Source organism: Manis javanica, chromosome 6 (assembly GCF_040802235.1).
Source record: "Manis javanica isolate MJ-LG chromosome 6, MJ_LKY, whole genome shotgun sequence".
Classification (NCBI taxonomy): Eukaryota; Metazoa; Chordata; class Mammalia; order Pholidota; family Manidae; genus Manis; species Manis javanica.
The window spans coordinates 46,196,835-46,224,280 of record NC_133161.1 but is presented as its reverse complement, the minus strand read 5'-3'; the positions used below and the strand labels follow the sequence as shown (position 1 = coordinate 46,224,280).

The 27,446-nt window shown below is 40.0% G+C and overlaps 1 protein-coding gene across 1 annotated transcript in view; it reads right to left on the bottom strand.

The window, feature by feature from the left end:
* Nucleotides 1–342: 342 nt before the first annotated feature.
* CPVL (carboxypeptidase vitellogenic like) overlaps nucleotides 343–27,446 on the bottom strand; it is a 138,213-nt gene continuing 111,109 nt past the window's right edge. Inside the window, 1 exon segment of the mRNA XM_073239996.1 lies at nucleotides 343–788. Within this exon segment, the coding sequence (XP_073096097.1) occupies nucleotides 684–788 (105 nt within the window). The 3' untranslated portion in view covers nucleotides 343–683.

Genomic DNA, 27,446 nt, shown 5'->3' with positions numbered 1-27,446 from the left:
GGTCTGTAGGCTGTTTGATAAATGTGTGTATACTTCAAATGAACCAACAAACTAAAAAAACAGCAATGACAAAGAAAGAAAAGGCTAAGATTCAGTATGTTCAGAATAAGAGCCTCTGCTTCTCATCATCTGGTATATTATTACTTATATATATGAGATTTCAATTTCAAAGAATTTTAAGCTACCTTTCTTGCTAGGACTTCCTACATTCCAGTCTCTTCCCCACCACTAGTATTATCACTTCACCTGTTCCTTTGGAGGGATAGTATTTACCAGACACTACCACATGCATGGATGACAAACTCTTCTGTGTTTACAGGGCAAGATGTCTTTACAACTTTATTCGTTTATTGCCCTTTTCACATACTCTTTAAAATTCCCATTCAAGATCCCAACCTCTCATTTATCCGTTTCTATCAAATCTCAGAATCCATCCATTCTTTCCATCCTTTAAGTTAAATGATGTAATTCTTGCTCACACACAGCATTTTCTTATAGTTTATTTTGTAAAAAGCTATCTCTCCCCCAAAATAGAACCTCATTTGTTTTAAGGATAATTTTATTGATGAGGGATGTTTAGCACATATAAAAAGAAAATTTCTAATTAATATAATATTCCCTGTTTTGAAAATTTTCAAAGACTAAAACTCCTGACATTCTCTTTTAGGGAAGTAGCTTATCCATCAATAAGGATCCCATCCTCTCTCAAAAATGAATCAATTAATCATGTCAAAAGATCTCAGAGGCTGGTCAGAGGGTAAAATGTGTCCTCCACCTTGAATAATTACCTTAAAGAAGAAAAGAAAAATAGAAATTTAGAGAAATCAATATTCTACATAAGTGGAAAATTTTAATTCATATTATTCTTCAAGCATACATGAAATACAGAACATATTCTATCAATTCACGCCTTTGGACCTGCTGCCTTGCTTTTAATAACTTTACTAATAGGTACCTTAAGGTAGGAAAGTTTTTAAATTGAGTTAATTGACTTTACACAAAGTTGTGTTCATCTTTCACATGTGTAAAACTTGAAAATTGTCTTTTTCCTCCAGGGAGACAGTGTTGCTCCCCCACACTGTGCTGTAATTCTTGCCTGGGTAGGCCCCTGGCAGGGAGGACCTGCTCCAGCCAGCTCCGCCTGCACCTGGGTGGAGGAAGCTACCCAAGGCCACCCTGCAGTCAGCGGGCCCACTCGGCCCTCACACCGAGCTATACCTTCTGTCCTAGTCTTTACCATTAATAAAGGGTATATTTTCATTCTCCAAAAAATTAAAACAATAACAACAAATGAGAAATCCTTGACACCTGAAATTTTTAAAGGCCATTTTTTGTTTTTAGCATGGAGTTAGAACATTCTTTCTTCCCAACATTTTATTATGAAAACATTTCAAACATACAGAAAGTTTGAAAGAATTTCATACACTCACCATTTAGATTCTCTCATTAACACCAGCTTTACTCATTTTCTTATGAATCCCACTCTGTGCATCTATAAATCCATATTATCTTTTTAACACATTTCAGAGTAAAATAGGGATATCAGTATACTCTTCCCCCACCCCATTTTATGGAAAATTAACATACAGTGAAATGCGCTAGTCTAGGTACAGACTTAAGGAGTTTGGATAACAGTGGACACCTGTGTCGCCTACTAGGCTGCATAAAGCATTCCTAAAGCATCTATAATTGAGGCAAGTCCACACTAGGGCCTACATCCTTGTGCTAGTCGCCACACTGATAAAAAGGGGACTGGTCTCTGCACTCGGAAAGCCTCTGGTTTCAGCAAATACCCCAAGTGGAGGACATGAGGCTGTCCTGACTCAATACCAGGAGGGGTAGAATGTGTGTTGGGAGGCCACAGGCAGGAAAGACCCTGGCCTAGAGATGTCCTATGGCACATGTGGAGAATGGACAGGAGTTAGTATAGATGAAGTGAGTGAACACATGCAGTAACAGGACCCCATTCACTAACTTCCAGCTGCTGAGTCACAATCAGCAATTAAAGACCACTCTGATAAGGCTCTGAATTAGAGGCTGGGCTTGTTTATCTGCCTCAATCTGAAGGGAGCTGAGGCAGAAAAAAATATAAATATATTTGAAGAGCGCATTTATTATATTAAAATCCCCCCACCCTGACCCCCAACAACACCCAGCATCTTACAGCCTTACTGTGAGCTAACTGGAATCAACATTAGTAGGTTCATTTTACTTTGCAGCTCACAGCTGTACAAGCTGTGCACTGCACAACTGCAGAGGGCACCATTCAAATCAGCTTCAGGATGACTGAGCTGTATGGAGCTGTTAGGTAGCTTGTCCAAGTCACAATAGTAAGTAGGAGAACTAGCTAGAACCCTGGATTCTGATGCAAACACCAGTGGTTTTAATCAAATCATAGTGTTTGCACAATACTTCTTTACATTTGAACCAAGCTTTACAGCTTAGTCACAGCACATTTGACCCATCTCTCAACAGCCCTCTGAGGTAGGTGAGGGCAGTAGACCACCATTACAGGTGTGAAATTGTACTTAACCCTCACATGCAATTGCAAACACCTGCTTTATGCTACACTCCATCAATGGTGCTGCAATGACAGTAGAGTCTATCTACCATTTATGTTCAAGCTCACATCTAGAAACTCCACACATTCCACTTTTTGTCACAAACTGAAAGTAAACATATCTGTGACAAAGCCACAGCATGTGACTCTAGAGGAAAACTGCTGCTGCCCCCACAATCCCAGGCTAGAATTCTCTTCTTGTAGATTCCCATCCTTGGCAGAATCTCCAGCTTGTCAAATCTCCAGCCTTGGCAGAAATCTGATGAGTGAGAGTTGGGCCACTTCAGCTCAGCTGAGGACACTTAACAAAGTCATTTGTGACAAAATCCAGCTGCTTCAACTGGAATTGAGTTTGGCAGCAATGGTCCAGAACATCAATAAACTGAATACTCAAGAGCTAAAGGTCATCCTGCCTCCAGGACCAGAGCTGCAGCAAATAGTAGCTTTAGTACTTTATGGCCTAAGCTTGGGAGTCAGAGTGTGGGGACATGAATCAGGCAGAGCAAGCTGTGTGACCTTGGGAAATCAGCTTAACCTCTCTGAGCCTCAGAATCCTTAACAATAGAGAAAGAAGTATTGCCTCTTGAGACAGTTGAGAGTTGTATGAGCAATTAATGGAACAATGTCCACAGAACACCTAGCACAGTGCCTAGCCTGAGATGGTACTCAATAAATATTAGCCATTGTCATTATTCTTCCAATATTTATCCCTATTTGAAATCCAGGATCCAAATGTTTGTATCAACCTAACTACTCTAGAACATCATGTTCCTACGTCAGCAGCAAAATATCTTGGTTTAGGGGAGTTGTTTAAAATAGTGGTTCTGAATGTGCAATTCAATACTTGAGCTTGTGAAAACAGACTTGTCAGTTTTGAAGGTCTGGGATAGGGCTTAAAATTTTTTCAATTCTAGTAATTCCAATGTAACGTGGATGCTGTTATTGCAAAGACTGCTCTTTGAGAACCACTGCTTATAACAACTTTTTCTATTTTGTGAGAAGCCGGCAATTATTTACATCAAGTGAGAATACTAATAGGAATTTGTTTAACACCTACTCATGGCCTCAACTTAGTGTATTTCTTCCTGATTATCCACTCTCCTGGTATTTACACACACACAGTCACTCATATACCCATACTTATTTTCTATGTCCATGATAATCAAGTGGTGAGGAAGAGAGGATGGGGCTGAGTGTTATAATTCTTATTCTCAGTGACCCTCATGACCTCCTGTCCAGTTCTGAGCTGCCACATGTAATGACCAAATGACATCATAAATGGTGTCATTAAGATTGGAAAGAAAAGTTAATTTAGGAACAACGTCTTTCACATGCCACAAAATTCTCTAAGTATGTACTCTAACAGATTCCTATAGAGTGTTTTACCTGTGTTAACCTCCAAAATAAATTTATGAATGCTGAAAAATAAACCACTCTTGTTGTTTGTAGCCAAGCCACTCACCACTCACAAATCAAGGACACAAACTACTCCACCGTTTTTAGAAGTGTGCAACAAAATGTGACAGGGCTGTGATTACATATTTAAATGTGACACAATTAATCACAAGGCTCCCTGGCTAGAAATGGTCTCACCACCAGAAACTGTATATTTTGGGTGTTTCCACACCAGGGCTGAAACCTCTAAACTTATGTGTTCCAGATGTTCTTGGGGGTCACAAATGTGTCAAGAATTTTAAAAGGGTTATACAAATGCTTTAAAGCTTCATTCCAATTTATTTTTTAGTAAATGATACCATTCTTTCTGGAATTAGAAACATGGACCTGGCAGTAAAGGTTTCCCAGTTGTGCCTTTTAAGGTGACATAATCCAGAGGGCAATTTACAGTGGGAGTACTGATGGAGATGTGTCACAGAGTCTTCAGGAGGGTCTAGGAGGAGGGGATCACTGGACAGACAACGGCGTAGGGGGAGGATGCACAAAGGCAGCCATGCCTGCAAGAGCAGAAGAGCATGAGGCTGCATGGCACGCATAGTGACCTGTACGTGGTTCCCTTTGTGAAGAGTTAGAGGGAAACAGAAGGGAGAGTTGAACAGAAAATACTGGAGTAATGTGTGATACCCCATACCATACGCTGCTGGGATTTGTGTGTGTGTGTGGTACAATACACATAACATAAAATTACCATTCTAACCATTTTAAAGGTGAACAGCAGCATTTAGTATATTTACAATGTTGTGCATGCATCACCACTTCCTAGGTGGAGACTGTTCTCTTCATCCCGAAAGGAAACCCATCACCCCAAAGAAATAACCTCAAAGTGATCAGTGCTCACTTCCCATTCTCCTCTCCTCACCAGCCCCTGGCAGTCACAACTCTGCTTTCTGTTGCTATGAATTTACCTCTTCTGGATATATCCTAGAGGGTTTTAAGCGGGGTAGTGATTTGCATTATAGAAAGATGACTTATTGTATTATGGGGGAGAGCTGATATGGAAGAAAGTGATACTGTGGCAAGAAGGTAAAACAGGAGACCAGCTTTTCAGGTGAGAGATGATGTAGGCTCATAGGGGAGATCACAAGAAGGGAAAGGAGAGATGGGCTGTGCGGGTGGAACCAGTAAAATCAGAGATCAATCAGAGGTGAAGGTCAAGTGATTGTACCCCCCTCCCAACACACACAAACATCCCCATTTCACGCTTCTGACATGCATCTTTGCAAGGGTTTGTGCTTTTAACCAAGAAAGAAGAAAACAGGCCAATGGGAGAAGCAGGCTGGGAGGTGGGTGATACAGGATGGATTTATAGTTCTTGTTTTGCATGACAGAATCGAGCAGACACTGAAAAGAAGCTTGCTTGTTCTGGTGTTTGATTTATATTAACATTCTTTTATTATTTCTCTTCCATTCCACATTAATAAAATCTTACCTTTTAGCTGTTGGACACTAACCAAGTCTAAATAAAGTAAATATGCACTCAAATAAATAAAAAATACACTAAAAAGAAAAGGTACCTGGAAATGAGAATTAAAAACAAGCCAAAACTATTATGATTAGCATGTATAGTGCGTGGGGGACACGGGGAGGGCTGTACCACACAGAGAAGACAAGTAGTGATTTTACAGCATCTTACTACGCAGATGGACAGTGACTGTGAAGGGGGGAACCTTGTAAACATAATGTTCTTTCTGTAATTGTAGATTAATGATACCAAAAAAAAAAAAAAACAAGCCAAAACTTGTTGTTAGCAGCCACCTCAGAACATAGAATGAGGTAAGCCATTTAAAAAAAACAAAGCAGAGGTCAAGGCTGAGAACTGCTCCTACAGTATTTAGGATACTGTAGTATCCTAATACAAGATGCAGTATCTCAGTATGTCCCTGAGAAATACTCAGGGAAAACTCCCTGAGATTTAGCACTGTACACAATTAATAAGCAAGTGATTATTGAGTAGGAGGGGAAAGGGCTTTAAGTGATCTAAATACCACAATGGCACACATTCCTAGAGTAGTCACCACACAGCATTGGTGCGAGTTTACAGTTCCCAGGGGGCTCCCTAGATACACCATCTTACCTAATCATAATTTAGGATTTCCACATTTGCCCATAATACAATAGCATTTACCTAACCAACCCCATTCCATAAGAACAACAATAAAAGCTGAACTAAAAAGGAAAGCAACCAGGACTGGAGAGGCCAAGATCATGTAGAAAAGAGAACTGCAGAGCAGTGAGCCTGACATTCCATGCTGCTTTTCTCTTTGGGAAACTCACCCATTTCTAAGCTTCTCCGACCCAGAAGCCAAGCAAAAAGTCACAGATAAAAAGATGAAAAGCTAAGTAGAATTTATGGTGCTTGGAGACCAAAAATAGGAACAAAGAAAACCCCCAAAGAAACAAAAGACAAAATTTGGAATTTCAGGCTTGTCAAGGAGGCACGGCTCTGGTATATACCACAGGGTTTCTGATGGACCCGTGAAAGACAAGGTCCTAGAAGTAAAGAAAACCAGAAACAGGAGAGCCCGCACCACACCTGAAATGCAATGCCAAGTCCTCTCAACCCCAGACTTCAGCAACTTGATCTGCTCCTACTCTCTCTGCCTTCCAGAAAAAATTAATTCCTTTTTGGAGGAAGATTACATCATTTTTTTTTTCAAACATTCTGTCCAACATCCAATAAAATTTAGCAGGCCAAAATGCCAACAGACAAGATGAAATGACTAAAAACCAGGGGAAAAGAGCAGACAACAGAAAGTGACTACAGAGATCCAGATATGGAGTTATTGGGTATAGATTTTTTAATAACTGTGAACTTTTAAGAAATTATGGAAAACACAGAAAAGAGAAAAGACATGAGATGACATTTAACTTATGTTTAACTGGAGTCCTAGACTAAAATGATAAGGGAGGAATATACAAAAGAAATAACGGAATTTAGAAATACAGACTAAAAAGTTTCCAAAAGTGACAAAAGTCATCAAGTCAGGTCTGAGAAGCTCTATGGACTGAAGTAGGAAAAATACACGGAAAACTAACCACATCTAAGCATTTCATAATATACCACTAACACTGAAGACAAAGAGAAAATCTTACTGTCAGAGAAAAAGAAATGGCTTTAAAGAAGGAAGCTAATGAACAGAAACAATGGGAGCTAGAAGACACAAATACTAAAGTTCTGAAAGAAAATAACTGTAACCTAGATATCTACATAAATGACTTCATAAAGAGGTTTTCAAGGAACCAAAAAACCAAAAAAGTTACTGCCAACAGACCTGCAGTAAAGGCAATATTAAAAGGTCACCGTTCTTGGGAAAGAAGGAAAATTATCCCTAATGGAGACATGAAAATATGAAGGAGAATGTACCCATGTAGGCAACTGAGAATATACCCATGTAGGTAAAAATAAATGAATATCAATAATAATAATGTGTTGTGGAGTTTGAACCATGCAGAATTTGAAAAAAAATAAGACAACTGTTGCACAAAAGGTGGCATAAACTGAGTTAAAATGTCAAACTTGCGTATCTGGAAAATGAAAATTGTACCAATTCAAAGTCAACTTTCTTAAGTCAGGATATATCCTCTTATCTCTAGGTAAGCACTGAAAGAATAGATAATAAAATAATGCATTATTAACAAGCTATTAATGGTTTTTAAAAAGGCATTATAACTCCAAAAGAATAGATGTGATGAAAGGATGAGAATAAATGGAAGAGACATTTCTGGGTAACATGAAAAACAGACTTGTGACTATCAGGAAACGTGTAAGTTAGTAAAAATCTGGTGATCAAGTAATATACCCCTTCTTTTTAGAGAGGTACAAAATGAATGCCTGAGAGGTGAAGGCCCGTCAATCAAATCTCTTAGCTTCATCTCATCAAATCAGTTAGATATTTCAATGTGCTTTGAATGTGTCTAATTTCAAAAAAATGGGAAAGTCATGAAAATTTTCTCTAATTCAACCACAAGAATCTCTATTATTTCAGCTATACTGATATGAATAAAGTGAGAGCCTTTTCTTTCCTTGATCATTACAGTCAGTGGAAACCTAAAAGCACGGTACAGTGTACTAGGAAGATTCAGCATGGTGGTTAAAGGCATGAACACACGATTGAACAGATCTGGACGTGAACCCAGCTCTGTAGCTTTGGCACAGTAACTTAACTGATTCTATTTTCTCATCTCTAAAATGAAGATAAGAATTAGGGTGACCAGTTGTCCCAGTTTGCCCTGGACAGAGGGGTTTCTGGTAACATAGGACTTCATATGCTGAAATTGAAGACGTGCCAGGCAATTTAGGATGGTTTGTCACTCCAAGTTTGTAGCCGATTAGAAAAGATAATTTACACGTCACATGGCACTTAGTTCACAAATATGAGTTAAGCTTGCACCATGTGCCGAATACACAAACAATAAGCACTCAAGCAATGGTCATCCTACTACTGTTATCTGAATTCTGATGACCAAAGGATGGTTTTTTCCCTTTAAGAGTGAAGAAAGGGTAGAAGTTACAATAATAAATATTCAATTTATTACTATACTTTTTCAGAAAGGATTATAATATATTCTTCAGGAAGGAGAATAGTTCTCTCCCAGGCATCTCTTATTTCCATGCTCTGAGGCCTTCTTCCCACTGGGAGAGGCCCCATTTAAAGTAAGAAAGCAGTTTGAATATGAGATCAAACCTCTATAGATATACTCAACTGTCTAGAGTGAATTTTATCCTTTATGCCTGTCAATGCCATGATCCATCCCATTCTTTCCCTCCATCCTCTTTCACCACATGCAATGGCAAACATCCTCTTCTCCCCACACAGAAATGTCAAGCAAGACCTTACTTGTCTGAGCAGAATGGCAAAAAACTGTTCTGCCTTTTTTCCCTTTTAAGAACCCACTTTACAACACAGCGTTTGATGCAATTAAAAAGTAATAGAAACTTGATGTCCTCCACGTTTTTATATTTGAAATTCACAAGAGGATGAGAAGCAAAATCCAGTTCATTAATTACCCATACTCAAAATCTAGACTTGTGATCTACATTTGTGGTTTTCTTTGGGAAGAGAGGATGAGAGTGGGGGAGGAGAGGGCAGAGGTTAGAGGAGCAAACACCGCCTGCTGGGAGTGCTGTGAGGACTTAGATCCTGACTCACTGTCTCCTGGGTAACATGGAAACAAGAGCCTGCCAACCTGCTAAAGTCTTACCTCCTGCAAATAGCACAGGATGGTGCTGGCAGTGGCTGGAGCTTTTGCACTGGTTCAGGAGAGCTAATTGCACCCATTGCCACCCAACTCCAGTCAGTGACATTGTGTTGGCAACTTGAAGTCAGCCATGGTGGGAGTCTTTACACCATGGAAACTGGCAAACCCTGTAGATCGGGGTCTCTCTTCCCTCCCAAGTGACCTTATACTCAGACCACTGGTTCTCTGACATGTTGGCTGTCCCTCAGAAAAATGAAATGTTTGGGCATTCTTCTTCTTTCCCAAAATAAATCAAAGAAACTTCTTTCAGATGGGTACATTTTAAGGTCCAAAACTTCTCTAAAGAAGGAGGAGCCAAGATGGCGGCATGAGTAGGGCAGCAGAAATCTCCTCCCAAAATCATATATTTTTGAAAATACAACAAATACAACTACTCCTAAAAGAAAGACCAGAAGAGACAGTACAAAAGCCAGGCTACATCTACAGCTGCAAGAACTCAGCATCTCATGAAGAGGTGATCTTTGACTGGACCAGATCAAAGCTGAGGCAGAGAGAGATACAAGCCGCAACCCAGTGGGACCCAAGAACTCCCCCCACCCCAGCTCACTGGTGGGAGGAAAAGAATTGGAGTGGGGAGGGAGTGGAAACACAGGACTGCTAATTAACCAGCCCTTGTAATGTGCACCGGGAGCACAGACACACATTGTATGGTGTGCTGGAGATTAGAGAAACGGAAAAGTAAAATCTGCGAGCGGGTCCACACAGCCGGCTCCCCTGGGACAAAAGAAAGGCGAGTGCTTTTTGAAAGTCTTAAAGAGACAGGGGCTTAACAGCTGGATGGAATTGTCCCAGCACACTCAGCCCAGCAGGCTGGGAATCCTGAGGAACTTCAGGCACCCTAACCCCCTGGGTGGCAATGCAGCTCTGAAGCCCCTCACAGTGATAAGCAGCCTGCCATTCATTGCCCTGGCTGACTCTGCCCCAGTGGCAGAGCAGCCAGAGAGTGGCCCCACCCACAGCAACTGCCCAGAGTCTCCTTCCAGCCACCCAGGCTAGACTCAGAGGCTGCTGCACACAGCTGCCCAGCACAGACAGAGGAAGCCAGGGCAAAGCACAAAGGGGCACCGTTCTCGCAGGAGAACACGCCTGGCATGCCTGCCACTCCCTGCAGAGCACTGGGCTACCCTGAGGGTGCCCCGCCCATGACAGTTTAGGGGATTAACCCGGACACTGATCCTGGTGTGTGGGTAACCAGCACAGGCAGCGGAGAAGGGCAAGGCAATCAGCAAGCAGGAAGGCACTTTCTTCTCCCAGCTGACACATGCGCCACCTGCCTACAAACACCTCTATCACCGTGAAAATGCAGAAGAATTTGGTCCAGTCAAGAAGCACCCAGACAACCCCTGAGAGAGGGCCTGGGGAGATAGATATAACCAATATTCCTGAAAAATAATTCAAAATAAAGGTCACAGCCATCCTGACGGACCTGCAGAGAAATATGCAAGAGCTAAGGGATGAAGTCAGGAGGGAGATTACAGAAATGAAACAATCTCTGGAAGGATTTAAGAGCAGACTGGATGAGGTGCAAGAGACTGTTAATGGAATAGAAATCAGAGAACAGGAATACAGAGAAGCTGAGGCAGAGAGAGGTAAAAGGATCTCCAGGAATAAAACAATATTAAGAGAACTGTGTGACCAATCCAAATGGAACAATATTCGCATTATAGGGGTACAAGAAGAAGAAGAGAGAGAGAAAGAGATAGAAAGTGCCTTTGAAGAAATAATTGTTGAAAACTTCCCCAAGCTGGGGAAGGAAATAGTCTCTCAGACCATGGAAGCCCACAGATTTCCCAACACAAGGGACACAAGGAGGACAACACCAAGACATTTAATAATTAAAATGGCAAAAGATCAAGGACAAGAACATAGTATTAAAGGCATCCAGAGAGAGAAAAAAGATCACCTACAAAGGAAAAACCCATCAGGCTATTATCAGACTTCTCAACAGAAACCTTACAGGCCAGAAGTGAATGGCATGATATGCTTAATGCAATGAAACAGAAGGGCCTGGAACCAAGAATACTGTATCCAGCACAATTATCATTTAAATTTGGAGGGATTAAACAATTCCTAGACAAGCAGAAGTTGAGGGAATTTGCCTCCCACAACCACTTCTACAGGGTATTTTAAAGGGACTGCTTTAGATGGAAGCACTCTTAAGGCTAAATAGATGTCACCAGAGAAAATAAAACCACACCAAAGGAAGCAGACCAACCAAATACTAACTAAAGGCAAAAAATAAAATCAACTATTCACAAAAGCAGTCAAAGGAAAGACAAGAGTACAGAATAAAACACCGAACATATAAAGAATGGAGGAGGAGGAATAAGAAGGGAGAGAAATAAAGAATCATCAGACTGTGTTAATAATAGCTTAATAAGTGAGTTAAGTTAGATGGTTAGATAGCAAAGAAGTTACCCTTGAACCTTTGGTAACCACGAATCTAAAGCCTGCAATGGCAATAAGTACATATCTTTCAATAATCACCCTAAATGTAAATGGACTGAATGCACCAATCAAAAGACACAGAGTAATAGAATGGATAAAAAAGCAAGACCCATCTATATGCTGCATACAAGAGACTCACCTCAAACCCAAAGACATACACAGACTAAAAGTCAAGGGATGGAAAAAGATATTTCATGCAAACAATAGGGAGAAAAAAGCAGGTGTTGTAGTATTAGTATCAGATAAAATAAACTTCAAAACAATGGAAGTAACAAGAGATAAAGAAGGACATTACATAAAGATAAAGGGGTCAGTCCAACAAGAGGATATAACCATTATAAATATCTATGCACCCAACACAGGTGCACCAACATAAGTGAAACAAATACTAACAGAATTAGAGGAGGAAATAGAATGCAATGCATTCATTCTAGGAGACTTCAACACACCACTCACTCCAAAGGACAAATCCACCAGGCAGAAAATAAGTAAGGACACAGAGGCACTGAACAACACACTAGAAAAGATGGACCTAAGAGACATCTACAGAACTCTACACCCAAAAGCAGCAGGATACACATTCTTATCAAGTGCACATGGCACATTTTCCTGAATAGACCACATACTAGGCCACAAAAAGAGTCTCAGTAAATTCAAAAAGATTGAAATTCTACCAACCAACTTCTCAGACCACAAAGGTATGAAACTAGAAATTAATTGTACAAAGAAAACAAAAAGGCTCACAAACACATGGAGGCTTAACAACATGCTCCTAAATAATCAGTGGATCAATGACCAAATTAAAATGGAGATCCAGCAATATATGGAAACAAATGACAACAACAACACAAAGACCCAACTTCTGTGGGACGCAGCAAAAGCAGTCTTAAGAGGAAAGTATATAGCAATCCAGGCATATTTAAAGAAGGAAGAACAATCCCAAATGAATAGTCTAATGTCACAATTATCGAAATTGGAAAAAGAGGAACAAATGAGGCCTAAGGTCAGCAGACGGAGGGACATAATAAAGATCAGAGAAGAAATAAATAAAACTGAGAAGAATAAAACAATAGAAAAAAATCAATGAAACCAAGAGCTGGTTCTTTGAGAAAATAAACAAAATAGATAAGCTCCTAGCCAGACTTATTAAGAGAAAAAGAGAATCTACACACATAAACAGAATCAGAAGTGAGAAAGGAAAAATCACAATGGACCCACATAAATACAAAGAATTATTAGAGAATACTATGAAAATCTATATGCTAACAAGCTGGAAAAACTAGAAGAAATGGACAACTTCCTAGAAAAATGCAACCTTCCAAGACTGACCAAGGAAGAAACACAAAATCTAAACAGACCAATTACCAGAAATGAAATTGAATCAGTAATCAAAAAACTACCCAAGATCAAAACCCCTGGGCCAGATGGATTCACCACTGAATTTTATCAGACATATAGAGAAGACATAATACACATTGTCCTAAAGTTTTCCAAAAATTAGAAGAGGAGGGAATACTTCCAAACTCATCTATGAAGCCAACATCACTCTAATAACAAAACCAGCAAAGACCGCACCAAAAAAGAAAACTACAGACCAATATCCCTGATGAACGTAGATGCAAAAATACTCAACAAAATATTAGCAAACCGAATTAAAAAATACATCAAGAGGATCATACTTCATCTCAGGGATGTAAGGATGGTAAAACATTAGAAAATGCATCAACATCATCCACCACATAAACAAAAAGAGGGACAAAAACCACATGATCATCTCCATAGACGCTGGAAAAGCATTCGACAAAATTCAACACCCATTCATGATAAAAATTCTCAACAAAATGGGTATAGAGGGCAAACACCTCAACATAATAAAGGCCATATATGACAAACCCACAGCCAACATCATACTTAACAGCGAGAAGCTGAAAGCTTTTCCTCTGAGATCGGGAACAAGACAGGGATGCCCACTCTCCCCACTGTTATTCAACATAGTACTGGAGGTCCTAGCCATGGCAATCAGACAAAACAAAGAAATACAAGGCATCCGGATTGGTAAAGATGAAGTCAAACTGTCCCTGTTTGCAGATGACATGATATTGTACATAAAAAACCCTGAAGACTCCACTCCAAAACTACTAGAACTAATATCAGAATTCAGCAAAGTTGCAGGATACAAAGTTAATACACAGAAATCTGTTGCTTTCCTATACACTAACGATGAACTAACAGAAAGAAAATTCAGGGAAACAATCCCATTCACAGTTGCATCAAAAAGAATAAAATACCTAGGAATAAACCTAACCAAGGAAGTGAAAGACCTCTACCCTGAAAACTATAAGACACTCTTAAGAGAAATTAAAGAGGACACTAACAAATGGAAACTCATTCCATGCTCTTGGCTAGGAAGAATTAATATTGTCAAAATGGCCATCATGCCTAAAGCAATCTATAGATTCAATGCAGTTCCTATCAAAATACCAACAGCATTCTTCAATGAACTGGAACAAATAGTTTTAAAATTCATATGGAATCACAAAAGACTGAATAACCAAAGCAATCCTGAAAAGGAAGAATAAAGCAGGGGGCATCTTGCTTCCCAACTTCAAGCTCTACAACAAAGCCACAGTAATCAAGACAATTTGGTACTGGCACAAGAACAGACTCATAGACCAATGGAAGAGAATAGAGAGTCCAAATATTAACCCACAAATATATGGCCAATTAATATACGATAAAGGAGCCATGGACATACAATGGTGAAATGACAGCCTCTTCAACAGCTGGTGTTGGCAAAACTGGACAGCTACATGTAAGAGAATGAAACTGGATTGTTGTCTAACCCCATACACAAAAGTAAATTAGAAATGGATCGAAGACCTGAATGTGAGTCATGAAACCATAAAACTCTTAGAAAAAAACATAGGCAAAAATCTTTTGGACATAAACATGAGCAACTTCTTCATGAACATATCTCTCTGGGCAAGGGAAACAAAAGCAAAAATGAACAAGTGGGACTATATCAAGCTAAAAACCTTCTGTAGAGCAAAGGACACCATCCATAGAACAAAAAGGTACCCTACAGTATGGGAGAATATATTCATAAATAACAGATCTGATAAAGTGTTGACATCCAAAATATATAAAGAACTCATGCACCTCAGCAAACCAAAAGCAAATAATCCAATTAAAAAATGGGCAGAGGAGCTAAACAGACAGTTCTTCAAAGAAGAAATTCAGATGACCAACAGACACATGAAAAGATGCTCCACATTGCTAGTCATCAGAGAAATGCAAATTAAAACCACAATGAGATATCACCTCACACCAGTAAGGATCACTACTATCCAAAATACAAAGAACAACAAATGTTGGTAAGGTTGTGGAGAAAGGGGAACGAACCCTCCTACACTGCTGGTGGAAATGTAAATTAGTTCAACCATTGTGGAAAGCAGTATGGAGGTTCCTCAAAAAACTAAAAATAGAAATACCATTTGACCCAGGAATTCCACTCCTAGGAATTTACCCTAAGAATGCAGCAGCCCAGTTTGAAAAAGACATATGCACCCCTATGTTTATCACAGCACTATTTACAATAGCCAAGAAACGGAAGCAACCTAAGTGTCCATCAGTAAATGAATGGATAAAGAAGATGTGGTACATATACACAATGGAATTTTATTCAGCCATAAGAAGAAAACAAATCCTACCATTTGCAACAACGTGGTTGGAGCTTCAGGGTATTAGACTTAGTGAAATAATCCAGGCAGAAAAAGACAAGTATCAAATGATTTCACTTATATGTGGAGTATAACAACAAAGAAAAAAACTGAAGGAACAAAACAGCAGCAGACTCACAGAACCCAAGAATGGACTAACAGTTACCAAAGGGAAAGGGACTGGGAAGGATGAGTGGGAAAGGAGGGATAAGGGGAAATAAAGGGGCAATACTATTAGCAGACATAATGTAGGAGGGGGGGTACAGGGAGGGCTGTGCAACACAGAGAAAACAAGTAATGATTCTATAATTCTATAGCATCTTACTACGCTGATGGACAGTGACTGTAATGGGGTATGTCGGGGAGACTTGACGATGGGGAGAGTCTAGTAAACACAATGTTCCACATGTAATTGTAGATTAATGATACCAAAATAAAAAAATAATAATAAAATAAATTAAAAAGTAAGGTGAAAAAAAAAACTTCTCTGAAACCTTGACTCCAAAAATCAGATGGGCCAGGTTTCAAATCTTTGCAGAAAGATGACATGGTCCTGTTGCTTTCTTCCATTCCCGCCTACCCCCACTGAGTTCTGGTATAATTGGCAATAATAGTTTCAAGACCTTACCACCACATTCACAGGACCCTTCTGTTTATATCAAAGCCCTGAAGACACTTCAAAGCTGGTATGTTTGGGACAACTCCTGACCAGGGAGGGTATCTAGATTCAACTGTGCTCCTGACCCACAGTTATGGGGACCCCAGGCCTACAAATATCCCCAGGTTTCAGGAATTTAGGATACAAAACATGCCAAACATACAACATTTCCATGAGGTCATTTGTTGAAATAAAGCAAGACATAGTTTTACTAACAACCCAAAGACTGTTAAGGCAAAAACGGTGCCCATAGTCCAGTTAACAATGTGACAATATCTTAATTTGATTTTGTTCCTTCACACCACCCCTCTCTCTACCCCACTACACCCCACCTTGTTTATTTTTTGGCCTGTTTAACACTTCCCCAGGCAATTTTGTGAATCTGGTTACACTTCAAACAACAAAAAGTTACTGTTTAAAAAGCAAACCCCAATTCCCTCTTTGTTCCTCAAATATCATTAATTTTTAAAATCCATTCTCCATGTGTAGATAATACTTTAAATGTTAGTCTTCTTAGTATTTATTTACTTTCCATAATGAAGTGGTTCTCTGTTAAATTTCAATGGATTATTAAAAACCACTCAACAGCTAAGAGAAAATTATGCATCATTGCCTAGCTGTTATACCTCAGTAAATAGATCTGCTATCCAATTTATATTTTAAATAATACAATAAATTAGCTCCCTGAGTATTAACTAAGTGCATATTTGGGTAGCTTAATTTAGCAGCATTCTTTTTATGCTAATCAGTCCTCTCTAATGAAATAGAACCACATGAACTAAGAGGACTCTTGGCAAATAATCAGAGGAAAATTGGGAGTTGCTATTGTTTATTTCCTTTGTTTTCAGGAAGCAAGCTGTGTGTGTGTGTTTTTTTAAGAAACAATAAAAAATACGAAAAATTCCATTTTTTTTTAAAGGAGAGGATACTCTAGTCAGCCACTGAGATAATGAAACTCTACAGCTCCTTCCATAAATTTGCTTCCCATAATATTTCTCCTTTTTTGTACCATGTAACACAGAAAGGAAACAGTCTGCTACTGCTATAAACAATGCATCCTTTAGTTTGAAGGGAATTGTTTGAAACTATTGATTATCTCAGCACATCCAGTCTATTTCCTAGGAGACTTTTAGATGTGTACAAGGGTGAGCAACCATAGAACTCCTAGAGAATTGAAGTTTTCAAACACACACACATATTTACACACAAGATGGACATGATGTAGCGGACTATCTGATTTTACTTCACTGAACGTTAACTGAGTACCAGGAACTGTACCAAAGGGTTTGGTACAGAGATAAATGAAACATCATTCCTTTTCTCAAGAAGCTCCATGTCAATTAGGGGGTAGGCACTGAGAGAGTTAAATGAACCCCCAGGAAGGTACATGCAATAGCAGATGTACTTTGAAAGAAGGAGATGCAGAGAAGGAGGCATTCTGGGAGAAGAGTTTCCTAGAAGTGATGCTGAAGCCAAGCTTTGAAAGGCAAATGGGGGTTTTCCAGGCAGTCAGAGGATTGGAAGGGCCTTGCAAGGGAAGGGAGGGAATCTCATGGGAATTGCTGGCTGACAAACAGCAAAGTATGTTTGGGGAATTAAAAGGTATTTTGTTTTTTCAGAATTCTAATTGACATGGAGGGAGAGTGAGAGTCCAGTTTGGGGAAGGAAGCAGAGGCCTCATCGAACACCTTTATTCTACATAAAGTACCATCTGTATTCTGCAGGTAGCTGGGAGTCAGCGAGAGAATTTAAACAAGGGCAGAACTGGATCAGGCTTGTATTTTGGAAAAAGCACAGAGTAGACTGCAGAGGAGGGAGGCTAATTAAGACCAGCTAAAAAGTTTAAACAACTTAAAACATGTATTCAGAGTGTTCTTGAATAGCATCTTTTAAAGCTTTTGCCTTTTCTTAAAATCCCACAAGGCAAGAACTGTTTCATTTTAGAACTTACATAGGGTAGCCATAGTTTTTTTTTGTAATGTCCCCAAAATGCTGTATGTTTTTATTGGTTTATATAAAGTCAGTGTTTTTCTTTTTAAGTAGTGCTTTGTGGTTTCTGTGTCAAGCACTAGGAAATGAATAAAATCAGGCTGGTGAGAAGGATACCCTAAAGCAGATGTCAGAAATGCCAGCCACAGAACTGGGTGAATAATATTTACCAATTACTATTCCTCTGAATTTTCTGGTAAGACAGCAAAGCAACAACTGGTCAATTCACTTTGCTTTTTGTTCTTTAAATTGAGAAATGATAGAAGTGAGGGGCCTTTTGCTATGCTGTGAAAAGATTCATGCTCTTCTTCCAGTGGGCTAGGGCTTGCTTGCAAATCAAGGCATAAGTTGAAATCTGTCTATTTTGTTCATTGCTTCTTCTACTGAACTGGTGTTGGTGAGCTGAAATGGAAAGATGCTGAAAGAATAAAGTTTTGACATTTTTTAGCTGGATATTTTATCCTCAGCACAGGACATCCAGAAAGAAGAATGCACCTGTACAACCAGTGCAAGATAGGACTTGGATATGACATGCCCACTCCACCCTTTCACTGTGTGTGGATGCTACAGTCTTTAAGTTGGGTGATAGCCAGAGAAGACAAAAAAGATGGTGAGAGAAAAAGAAACCCATGCATGTCAGACTGGGGAAAAGACATTCAGTCCTCATTCAATTTAATAAGTCCAGGGGAAAGATGACTAGAGACAAGTCCAAGAGTTGGCTAGATAGAGGAATAAGCAGAACTCTTGTACATTATTGGAAAGAAAACAATCAGTCTGGAAGACAGCTTGGCATTACCTGAGGAAACTGAAGATGCTCAAACCCTGTGAACTCATTGATTTCACTCTAGGACTTATTCCTAGAAATACTCTTGCACACAGGTACAAGGAGATGTGCACAAGAATGTTCACAGCAGCAATACCTGTAGTAACAAAAAGACAGAACCAACCCAAATGTTCATCAGCAGGTAGAATGGATAAATGATATAAGCATCCAATGGAATACTATGCAGCAAAGAAAAAGAATGAACCACAGCTGAACTTTGCCAACATGGATGAATTCCACACGTATTGAATAATGAAAGTATGTTATTGCAAAATAAAACATTAAAAGTAAAAACTTGTTTATGGAGATACAGATCTGTAGTAAAACTAATAATTTAAGAAAAAGAAGAAGGATGATAAGAAAAAATAAGGACGATTTACCTACAGGGGCAAGGAGGGAGAGGGATGGGACTGGGAGGACAAGCTTCCAGTAACATTGCATTCTTAAACTGGTTGGTAAGTTTATTAACAAGGGTGTTCATTTATCATTGTTTGTTTTATCTTGTACAAGTATTATGCATTCTTTGGTTATTATTTAATTTTTAATTCAGAAAAAAAACATGTACTGATGCTGCCAAACTCACAAAAATGAATCCTTCAGAAATTTAACATGCTCTCTGTTGTGCTTTTTATTTCTGCCCAACACAAAGATTATAAGATGGGCCATACATCTAAAAACAGTAAATGGAGAGGATATGGAGAAGCAATCAAACAGAAACAAAAGCAAAAGTGGTACGTCTCCCTCTGGTATGTAGTTTTAAGAAGACAAAGCTGGTGCCAGAATCTAAACCTTGGGATTCTGGTTGCTGTATAAAAAAATAAATATTAGGAACAAAAATAAACACCCACATCTCCATGCTGGACAGCAGAAGAGCAAGAAGTTGCCAAATATTTGGGGGTTTTGTTTTGCTAGATTGTTTTTTCTTCTCCAAATCTAAACTCCTGTTGTCCTCTTTTCCCGATTCCATATGTTAGAAACTCAGTACAAATGGAAAAAAAAAAAAGACAAAAACAAAAAGGTCTGGATACTTCATTTATTGTCAACAGTGATGTTTCAGATTATTGTTAAACTAAAAGAGACTCCATGTGTCGGAAACATCTCATTACTCAATTGAGCTGCTTCTATTTTCTGTCATGAGACTGCCATGTAGCAAAATGTGGAAGCCCTCCTCAGCCCCCTCTACATCTACCTCTCATGAAAGTTTACTTGTTATAGTGAGGTTAAAAGTGGCTACAACTGCATTAGTTCCAGGCCTGCCTCATAAATAATAATTAGCCCACTTCATTATCTGAGCTTTTAAAACACAGTATCTATTGAGGACTCTCTTAGGTAGGGGGAGAGCTTCCGACCCTGTGAAAACAGATCAGTGCTAGGAGAAGTCAATAAAGGCAGTAGGCATAAATATTTATTACATGCTTACTAATGCCAGGTAGAGTGTCAAGTAATGTATAAGCATGATCTCAATTAATCCAATAATCTTTCCATGAGAGAGGTAGGTATTAATACTGTCCCCACTTCACAGGAAGCTCTTGGATAGGGTAAGTAACTAGCCCAGGGTTACACAGACAGTAAGCGGTAGAGCAGGAGCTCATCCAGATCTACAGTGTCCAGTCTTTTTATATTCTGTCGTTGTTTGAGTATGGTGATAATAGAAGTAAGGTAGAATTTCCAAGGTAGTAAACTAGAAAGAAAATTCAAGTCTACTTCAAGGATAAGCACATAACCTCTCAATCTGGGTCACTAAAGGTGGTCTGTGGTTTGGGTTGAAGAGGGTCTATAAATTATCTCCAGCAATTCAAACAATCTAATGCATGGGTCCATTTTGATGCCATGGACCCCTGTAAGCTGTCTAGTGCAGCCTATGGACACTTGTTAGAATGTTTTTATTTTTAATTATTTTTAATTAAAAAATTTTTTAAATTGAAATACTGTTGATATGCAATATTATATTCATTTCAGATGTACATCTAGTGATTCCACAATTATATACATTACTAAATGCTCACCATGATAAGTGTAGTTATCATGTGTCAACATACAAAGAAATTATAATATTACTGACTATATTCCCTATATTTTTGCTCTTTATTGGTGACAGAGTCAGAGGTACTGCTAAGGCAGCTGTGGTTTGTCGCCTATGTTCATAATGGGAGGAAATACTAGATTTCACAATTCATAATGGAAGGAAATGCTGTTTCAGTTAGAGGTTAGTGAGAATAACAACACCCTTTTCTCCCCTGTAAGTTCACTGACCCCTTGAATCCTAACCACAGACCCTTACTCCAAATTAAGAATGCTTATTAAATAACCTAACAGTCACCTAATGGAAATGCTGAATTTAATCCTGATAAGCCTTCCATCTAAATCATTGCATTTTTATTTTTGTTTTGACCTGGAGTTAACTGTATCAATCCATTATAATATTTGATCAATAATTAATATTCAGAAACAAATTCCCTGTGACTGGTAGAGAACACCTTTGCTGAGAACCACTCTGCATGATGTTTACCCTGCTTGGTCTAGTTGTATCTCTGTTGAAAGTAGCAAAGACACACTACTACCTAATGACTGCACATGAGGTCCACATCATTTCAGGACAGCACCAAACTGTTGGGAAAAGGAAGCTAATGTTTTGAATAAATAAAATAGTTTTCTATGAGTCTAAATTACCAATGGTCTATCAGTGTTTTGAGAGAACAAAGACTACTTGTAAACCTACAATGCACTACAATGAACTCTAAAATTTAGCTTAAGGTTTTGACTGAGGATTTCAGAGAACAAGAGCAACACCAGTGGGTACAGTTGACTAGAGGATATTTTTCTAAATGTGATGCTTCAGATCAATGGCTAGTTTGTTAAGAGTAAAACTATGTTCTCAGGTTTCTGGCTGGCCCATAAGAAAGTAGAATAGGTCAGGATTTAGACATCAGAATGGAAATTTATCTAAACATGAGTCACTGGGGATCCTGCAGATTTCAGAATCAATGAAGGGACAAAAAAACATTCACAGTTTAGGGTTCTCCCAAACTGGCTGCATATTAGAATTTCCTAACAAGGTTACATATTGATGCTCAGGTCCTATCCCAGACCAATAAAATCAGAATATCTGGAGAGAGGGCCTTAGAATCTATATTTGCAAGGGATGAGTGAGACACACTTAGGAAAATGTAGTGGATTATCAAACAATAGTCTTAAATTCTTTGCCATTCTTGCCATTAAAAAGAATCTGGCTTTGCTCTGTGATACGCTTTGACCAACAAAATGCAATGGAAATAATATTCTGTCACTTTTGAACCCTGGCCTTAGGTGAACTAGCATCTTCTGCTTCCCAATTTGGGAGACCGGCTGCCAGGCTGTGAAGCGCAGGCCAGGACACTGCCTGTTTAAGGTTATGTGGAGAAAGCACTGGAGGAGAGGAGGCCACCTGGATGTCCCAGCTTTAGTCAACCACCTAGCTGAATGCAGTTCCATGGTTGCCTCAGCCTACCACATGTATGTCAGAAGAACCACCCACCTGAGCTTATTCCACTCAAATGGTGAGAAATATGGCTTAAACTGTTGTTAAGTCACTAAGTTTTTGGAGTGATTTGTTATTCCATAATAAATAACTGAAAAAAGGGAAATGTTCACTGACAATTATTAATTTTTTTCTCAAAAGCTCTCTTGTTCCTATTTTGTAATCTTGATATGACTTGAAAAGCGAGGTTAGGTCCATCTTTCTAATGCAGATAGGAGAAATAATTACACTGAGAGGTTATGCAAAAACTTTCTTGACACAAAGAAAGAAAGACCAATGTCCCACGCAGTCTTAGGTGTATCGCCAGCTTCTGCTGTGATCCTTCCCCTCTCCACTAACCCTGAGAGCTTGCAACTACATTCCCCAGGTGGCTTTGTGGCAGACATAGAGATGCACCATCAGACATCTCTTCAAAAATGGGCTTGCTGCCCAGCTGCAGGGAGCCCAGTCTGCAGGCAGCCTCCAGCGGTCATTTCCATCAACATCAGCCGCAGCTGCAGAGAGCAACCTTTCCCCAGGTGATGCCCTTCCTGGGGCAGTCCACGTTTGGTCACTGAGAGAGGTAAGGCCTGTTCATTTTGGCTGATGTTGGACACTCTGATGGAAATAGTCTCTTCAGAGCTCCCTGCCAAGCTGGACAGTGTTTATCAGGCCTGTATCACAGTTTGATTTCCTCCTCTGCCATCTGCATCCTCCCCAACTCTCTGATGGGTGTTGATCCCTAACAAACATCTTGAACCCAAAACTTGGCCTCAATGCCTTCTTCTGGAGAACCCAATCTGTGACTGCCAGGAAAGTCTCCGATGATAGTGTGTCTTATTGGGTTGAGGAGTGTATGGTTTGATTGCTGTGTTCTGGTTTTCTGCCCACAGGCCCATAAGTAGACAGAAGAACTTTCCCCAGGTCTAGAAGGTAGAGACAGTGATTCACGATGTCCATGAATCAGGGCATCACTCCTTGCAGAAAGTGACAGAGCTGGGAGAGAGATGAAGACTCTATTTAACAATTTCTGTATCAAAGCCAAAACATTTTCCCAGGGAGTTAGCTACATTTGGTAATCATTATCTCAAATCTGTTTAACAGTTACTTTCTTCCATTAAATATTGTTTTAACTTCTCATCCCCTCTCAAGTAGTCCAAATGTGAAAGTCACATTTATTACTCTTTTCTTACTCTAATTTTGTCAGTGCAACCAAGGAACCAATGACTTGCTGAAGACTTTTCTGGAACTGTTAGTTCCTTCAGAAATAGTTCATAATGCCCCCTAAACTGTTCAAAATTCTAGAAAGAGAGAGAGAGAGAGAGAGAGAGAGAGAGAGAGAGAGAGAGAGAGAGGGAGAGGGAGAGAGAGAGGGAGGGAGGAAGGGAGGAAGGGAAGGAAGAAAAGGGAAAGAAAGAATTGTCACTAGGAAGTCCAGGAGAGGCAGGTGGCCAGCTCTCTGTCATTCCCTCTCTGGATTATCTGTGGAAATATTCAAATCCTGGCTTGACCTTCCCTTCGGCTCAAAGGACTGTGGTTATTCTTTTCTCCAATTTTTGTTGTGTGTAGTCAAAGAAACCAAATAAAGTTGACATCAGTTTCAGGAAAGCATGATCAGGAAGCTGTGGTTGTTGACCGCGTTCCGCATGCGCACCGTGCTCTTCCACCCTCCTCCTTCTGGTGTGCGCTCTGCTTTCCCTTTAAGACACAAACTGTTTTGTATGGACTGGGCATGCCGCCCACACTGGCCACCACCACCAGGCCACTCCCACCTTTGTGACCACCACCACATATACACCCCAGAGGCAGACAGGTAGTCTAGGTCTGGCCAACTGGCACATTCCATCCCTTGCCACCCCACTGCCCTCTGGGGCACTGTGGTGCAGGGGAAAGATCGAGATTTGGGTTGTCCGATCTCAGGTGATACTACTATTTGAAGCCTTAAGCAAGGTTCTCAGGTGGAACTTCTGTTTCCTCATTTATAAGTTAGTAAATATAATCATATAATTTACAGGGGAGCTACTAGTATTCCATAAAATTGTGGATAAAAAAACTATGTGGCAGACCACAGGCCTGAGGGTATGAAATGCTCAAGAATTGGAAGCCATCACCGGCATCTCCTTTGACTTTCCTGACACCCCTGTGAAATAACTCAGAGTTTTTAAACCAGGAACCAGCTGACAGCTTATAAGTGGCAAAGCCGAAACCCGCACCACATTTGTCTGACTCCACAGTCTCCTCCTTCCTCTCACTACCCAGGACTGCCTCTCATGGGTCATGACTCTCCAGAACAGTCAAGTTTTAGGGGTGGTGGGTGATTGAAAAAACAAACCTTCAATGGTCCCCCACTGCTTAAACAGTGGAACATTCACCCCTTTGCCTATCATCAAGGCCCCCTGCTCCCTGTCCAGTTTCTCTCCCAGTTTTTATTCTCCCGGCTCTAGACTAGAAACCAGACTGTGCACACTGCCTGTGCCTCGCCCTGTTATGCATTTACTCTGAGGCTCTGTTCACCATGTTTTCTCTGCTCATTTTAACCAATTTCAGCATCTGGTCATTTATTATTATCAGAAGTTCCCAGATAAAGCCATACTTTTCCTTAACATTGGATGAACCTGGCCTCACCACCTACTGAGCTTTAGTATCTTTAAAAAATCTCTGACACTCCATCTATAGGAGGTAGGCACATGCATGTGACTTCAGAGCTAAGACTAGATGTGAAATACATTATTTCTTAGTCTGGCTTAGTTATGGCAGTAACGGTTGCAGGCTCCAATTTTAACTGTACCAATCCATCATTCCAGAGATGGGTACACTTGTGCAGTAGAAAAACCACTGGGCTGGAAGCCAGGAGGTATCTAATCTCAGCTCAGACATGAAATGAGTAGGAGACTTGGGGCAGTCACTTAACCTCTGGGCTTCAGCGTCTCCACCTGGAAAACGAGAGCTAAAGTTTTTCCAGCTGTAAAATGCTACCTAGCTGAAATAATCCATCCTAAAATTATTGAATAACCTGAATTGATATTGATAATGAAAACATAAAATAAAAATAACAATGACTCAAACTATAATCATGAGAAGTAGATTTGTTGGAAATTACACAAAACTCATGATAACAAGAACTTACCCTCAGTAAGACTGGATAAGAATGAAAATGACCAGTGACATGGAAAATAATTAGTCTCAATAAGAATATTTTCAGGAAATAAAGGTAGAAAAAATGAAATTACTTCAGTGGTTTCTTCAGAAAATGGAGCTTAGTGAAGTTTATTCTAGAAAAATGTTCTTAAAAGAAATTCATCAGGGTTGTTATTATTCTGATCAAAAAACTTTATATTTCTAAATGTGGAGTCAAAACTTCCTGGGGATTGAAATAATAATTCAGTGATGTAAGAACAAAATGTCTTGCATTTCAAAAGCAGTGACAACATGAACACAGCTCATGAACAGCAACTGGGATGTTTGGAGAAGGGCAGAGAAAGACCCCAAGAGGGGCAGCAGGGGGGCCGACAGTGATTGCAATGGAGAAAGAGGATTAGACCTTTGACCTACACTATAACGTGACTAAGTGTGTACACACACATACACATATTTACATGTGTACATGCACACACACATATATAATATATATGCACACACACACACTGAATACTATTTTATATTGTTATGAACTGAGACCCTCTGAGCATTAAGGAAAAAATAGATATTTCAGACCCTTCTTAGAAGATATCTCAGAGATAACTCAGTCCAAACCTTGCATTTTTCAGATGAACAAACTGCTGCTCAGAAAAGGCTGCTGCCCTAGATGACAGACTAGAAGGTGCAGTTTGGAAAATGGTGCAGATACCAAAGGCTTCCTGCCTTCTAGGCCAGAACCAACAAAGCAGCAAAGGGCATTCATTCTTCACCTGTCTCTGAAGCTGGCTGAAGCTGCCTTTGATTTTCCCAGGCATTGCTTGATCGAGGTGGGAACAGGTGGGGAAGATTGCTCCCTCGCCCAGTACCCTGCTGCTCCTCTGGGAGAGCTGTCATTCCTTTGAATGGACGTTTTAAGTAACCATCAGGATTTGGTTTCGATTTTTAAGCTAAGAGCTGTGGAGTCTGGCAGACAGTGAGGTTTCCTTTTGGCAGCCACATACACGTGCTTCTGTTTTGTGTGTCTGATGCTGAAAAGCAAGTCCATGGCTAAGGTCCATTTTTTTCATTATCAGACGCTTAACATTTGTACAGGATTCTGAATCCCAGCCTCACAGAGGATGGCTTGTTAATACTGGAGCTCTTTGCCCTCCTTCACTCCCCCTCATCTCCACCCACTGCCCCCAGTCCTACACTGAGGCATAAGGGGGCAGGAGTTCCTCCAACATTCTTAAACCCCCTATAGAAAATGCAGACCTTTGCAGAGTGGTAAAGCACTCCCTATCACAAACATATGTAGGCCTTGCTTCTTTTGTTACCCTTTTTTTGGTGGCCAGAGGAGTGCCATTTCATCTCTAAATGTGTTTTGCATTCACGGAAGGGTCAGTGGGCTCAGTGTGGCATTTGTCACAAGGTTCTGAGTGGCGGCCCATCCCTTTTCCCACCTCTGTGACACAGGCTGCCCTGCAGCCACGATCTGGCCTCCCAAGCTGGGTGTCCTATGCACACTGCAGAGCAGGACATGCAATGCCAGGCACTGGAGTGTTGCACAAGGCTGGTCCCAGGACATAAAATAACAGGTGGCAGGGACAGCCATCAAAGGATTAGGAGGACACACTGAGTGTGCCTGGTGGGATTCTCATTGTAAAGCAGGGCAGCAGAGAACAAGGGACATACCCATCGCTCCTGGGAAGCTCAACATTCCTGTTTGCCCTTAATGGCCTGAATATTAATATTTCAACTTTCCCAAGGGTCCGTTTTCAATCAAATATTTTCCCTGATCTTGACTTTACTTATAATTTTCCTTTTGTTATGTATATTCTTATAGTGATCCAAGGTCATAATAACAATAATAATAATAGCAAACATTTGTTAAGAGTCAGGTACTGCTCTAAGCTTATTAG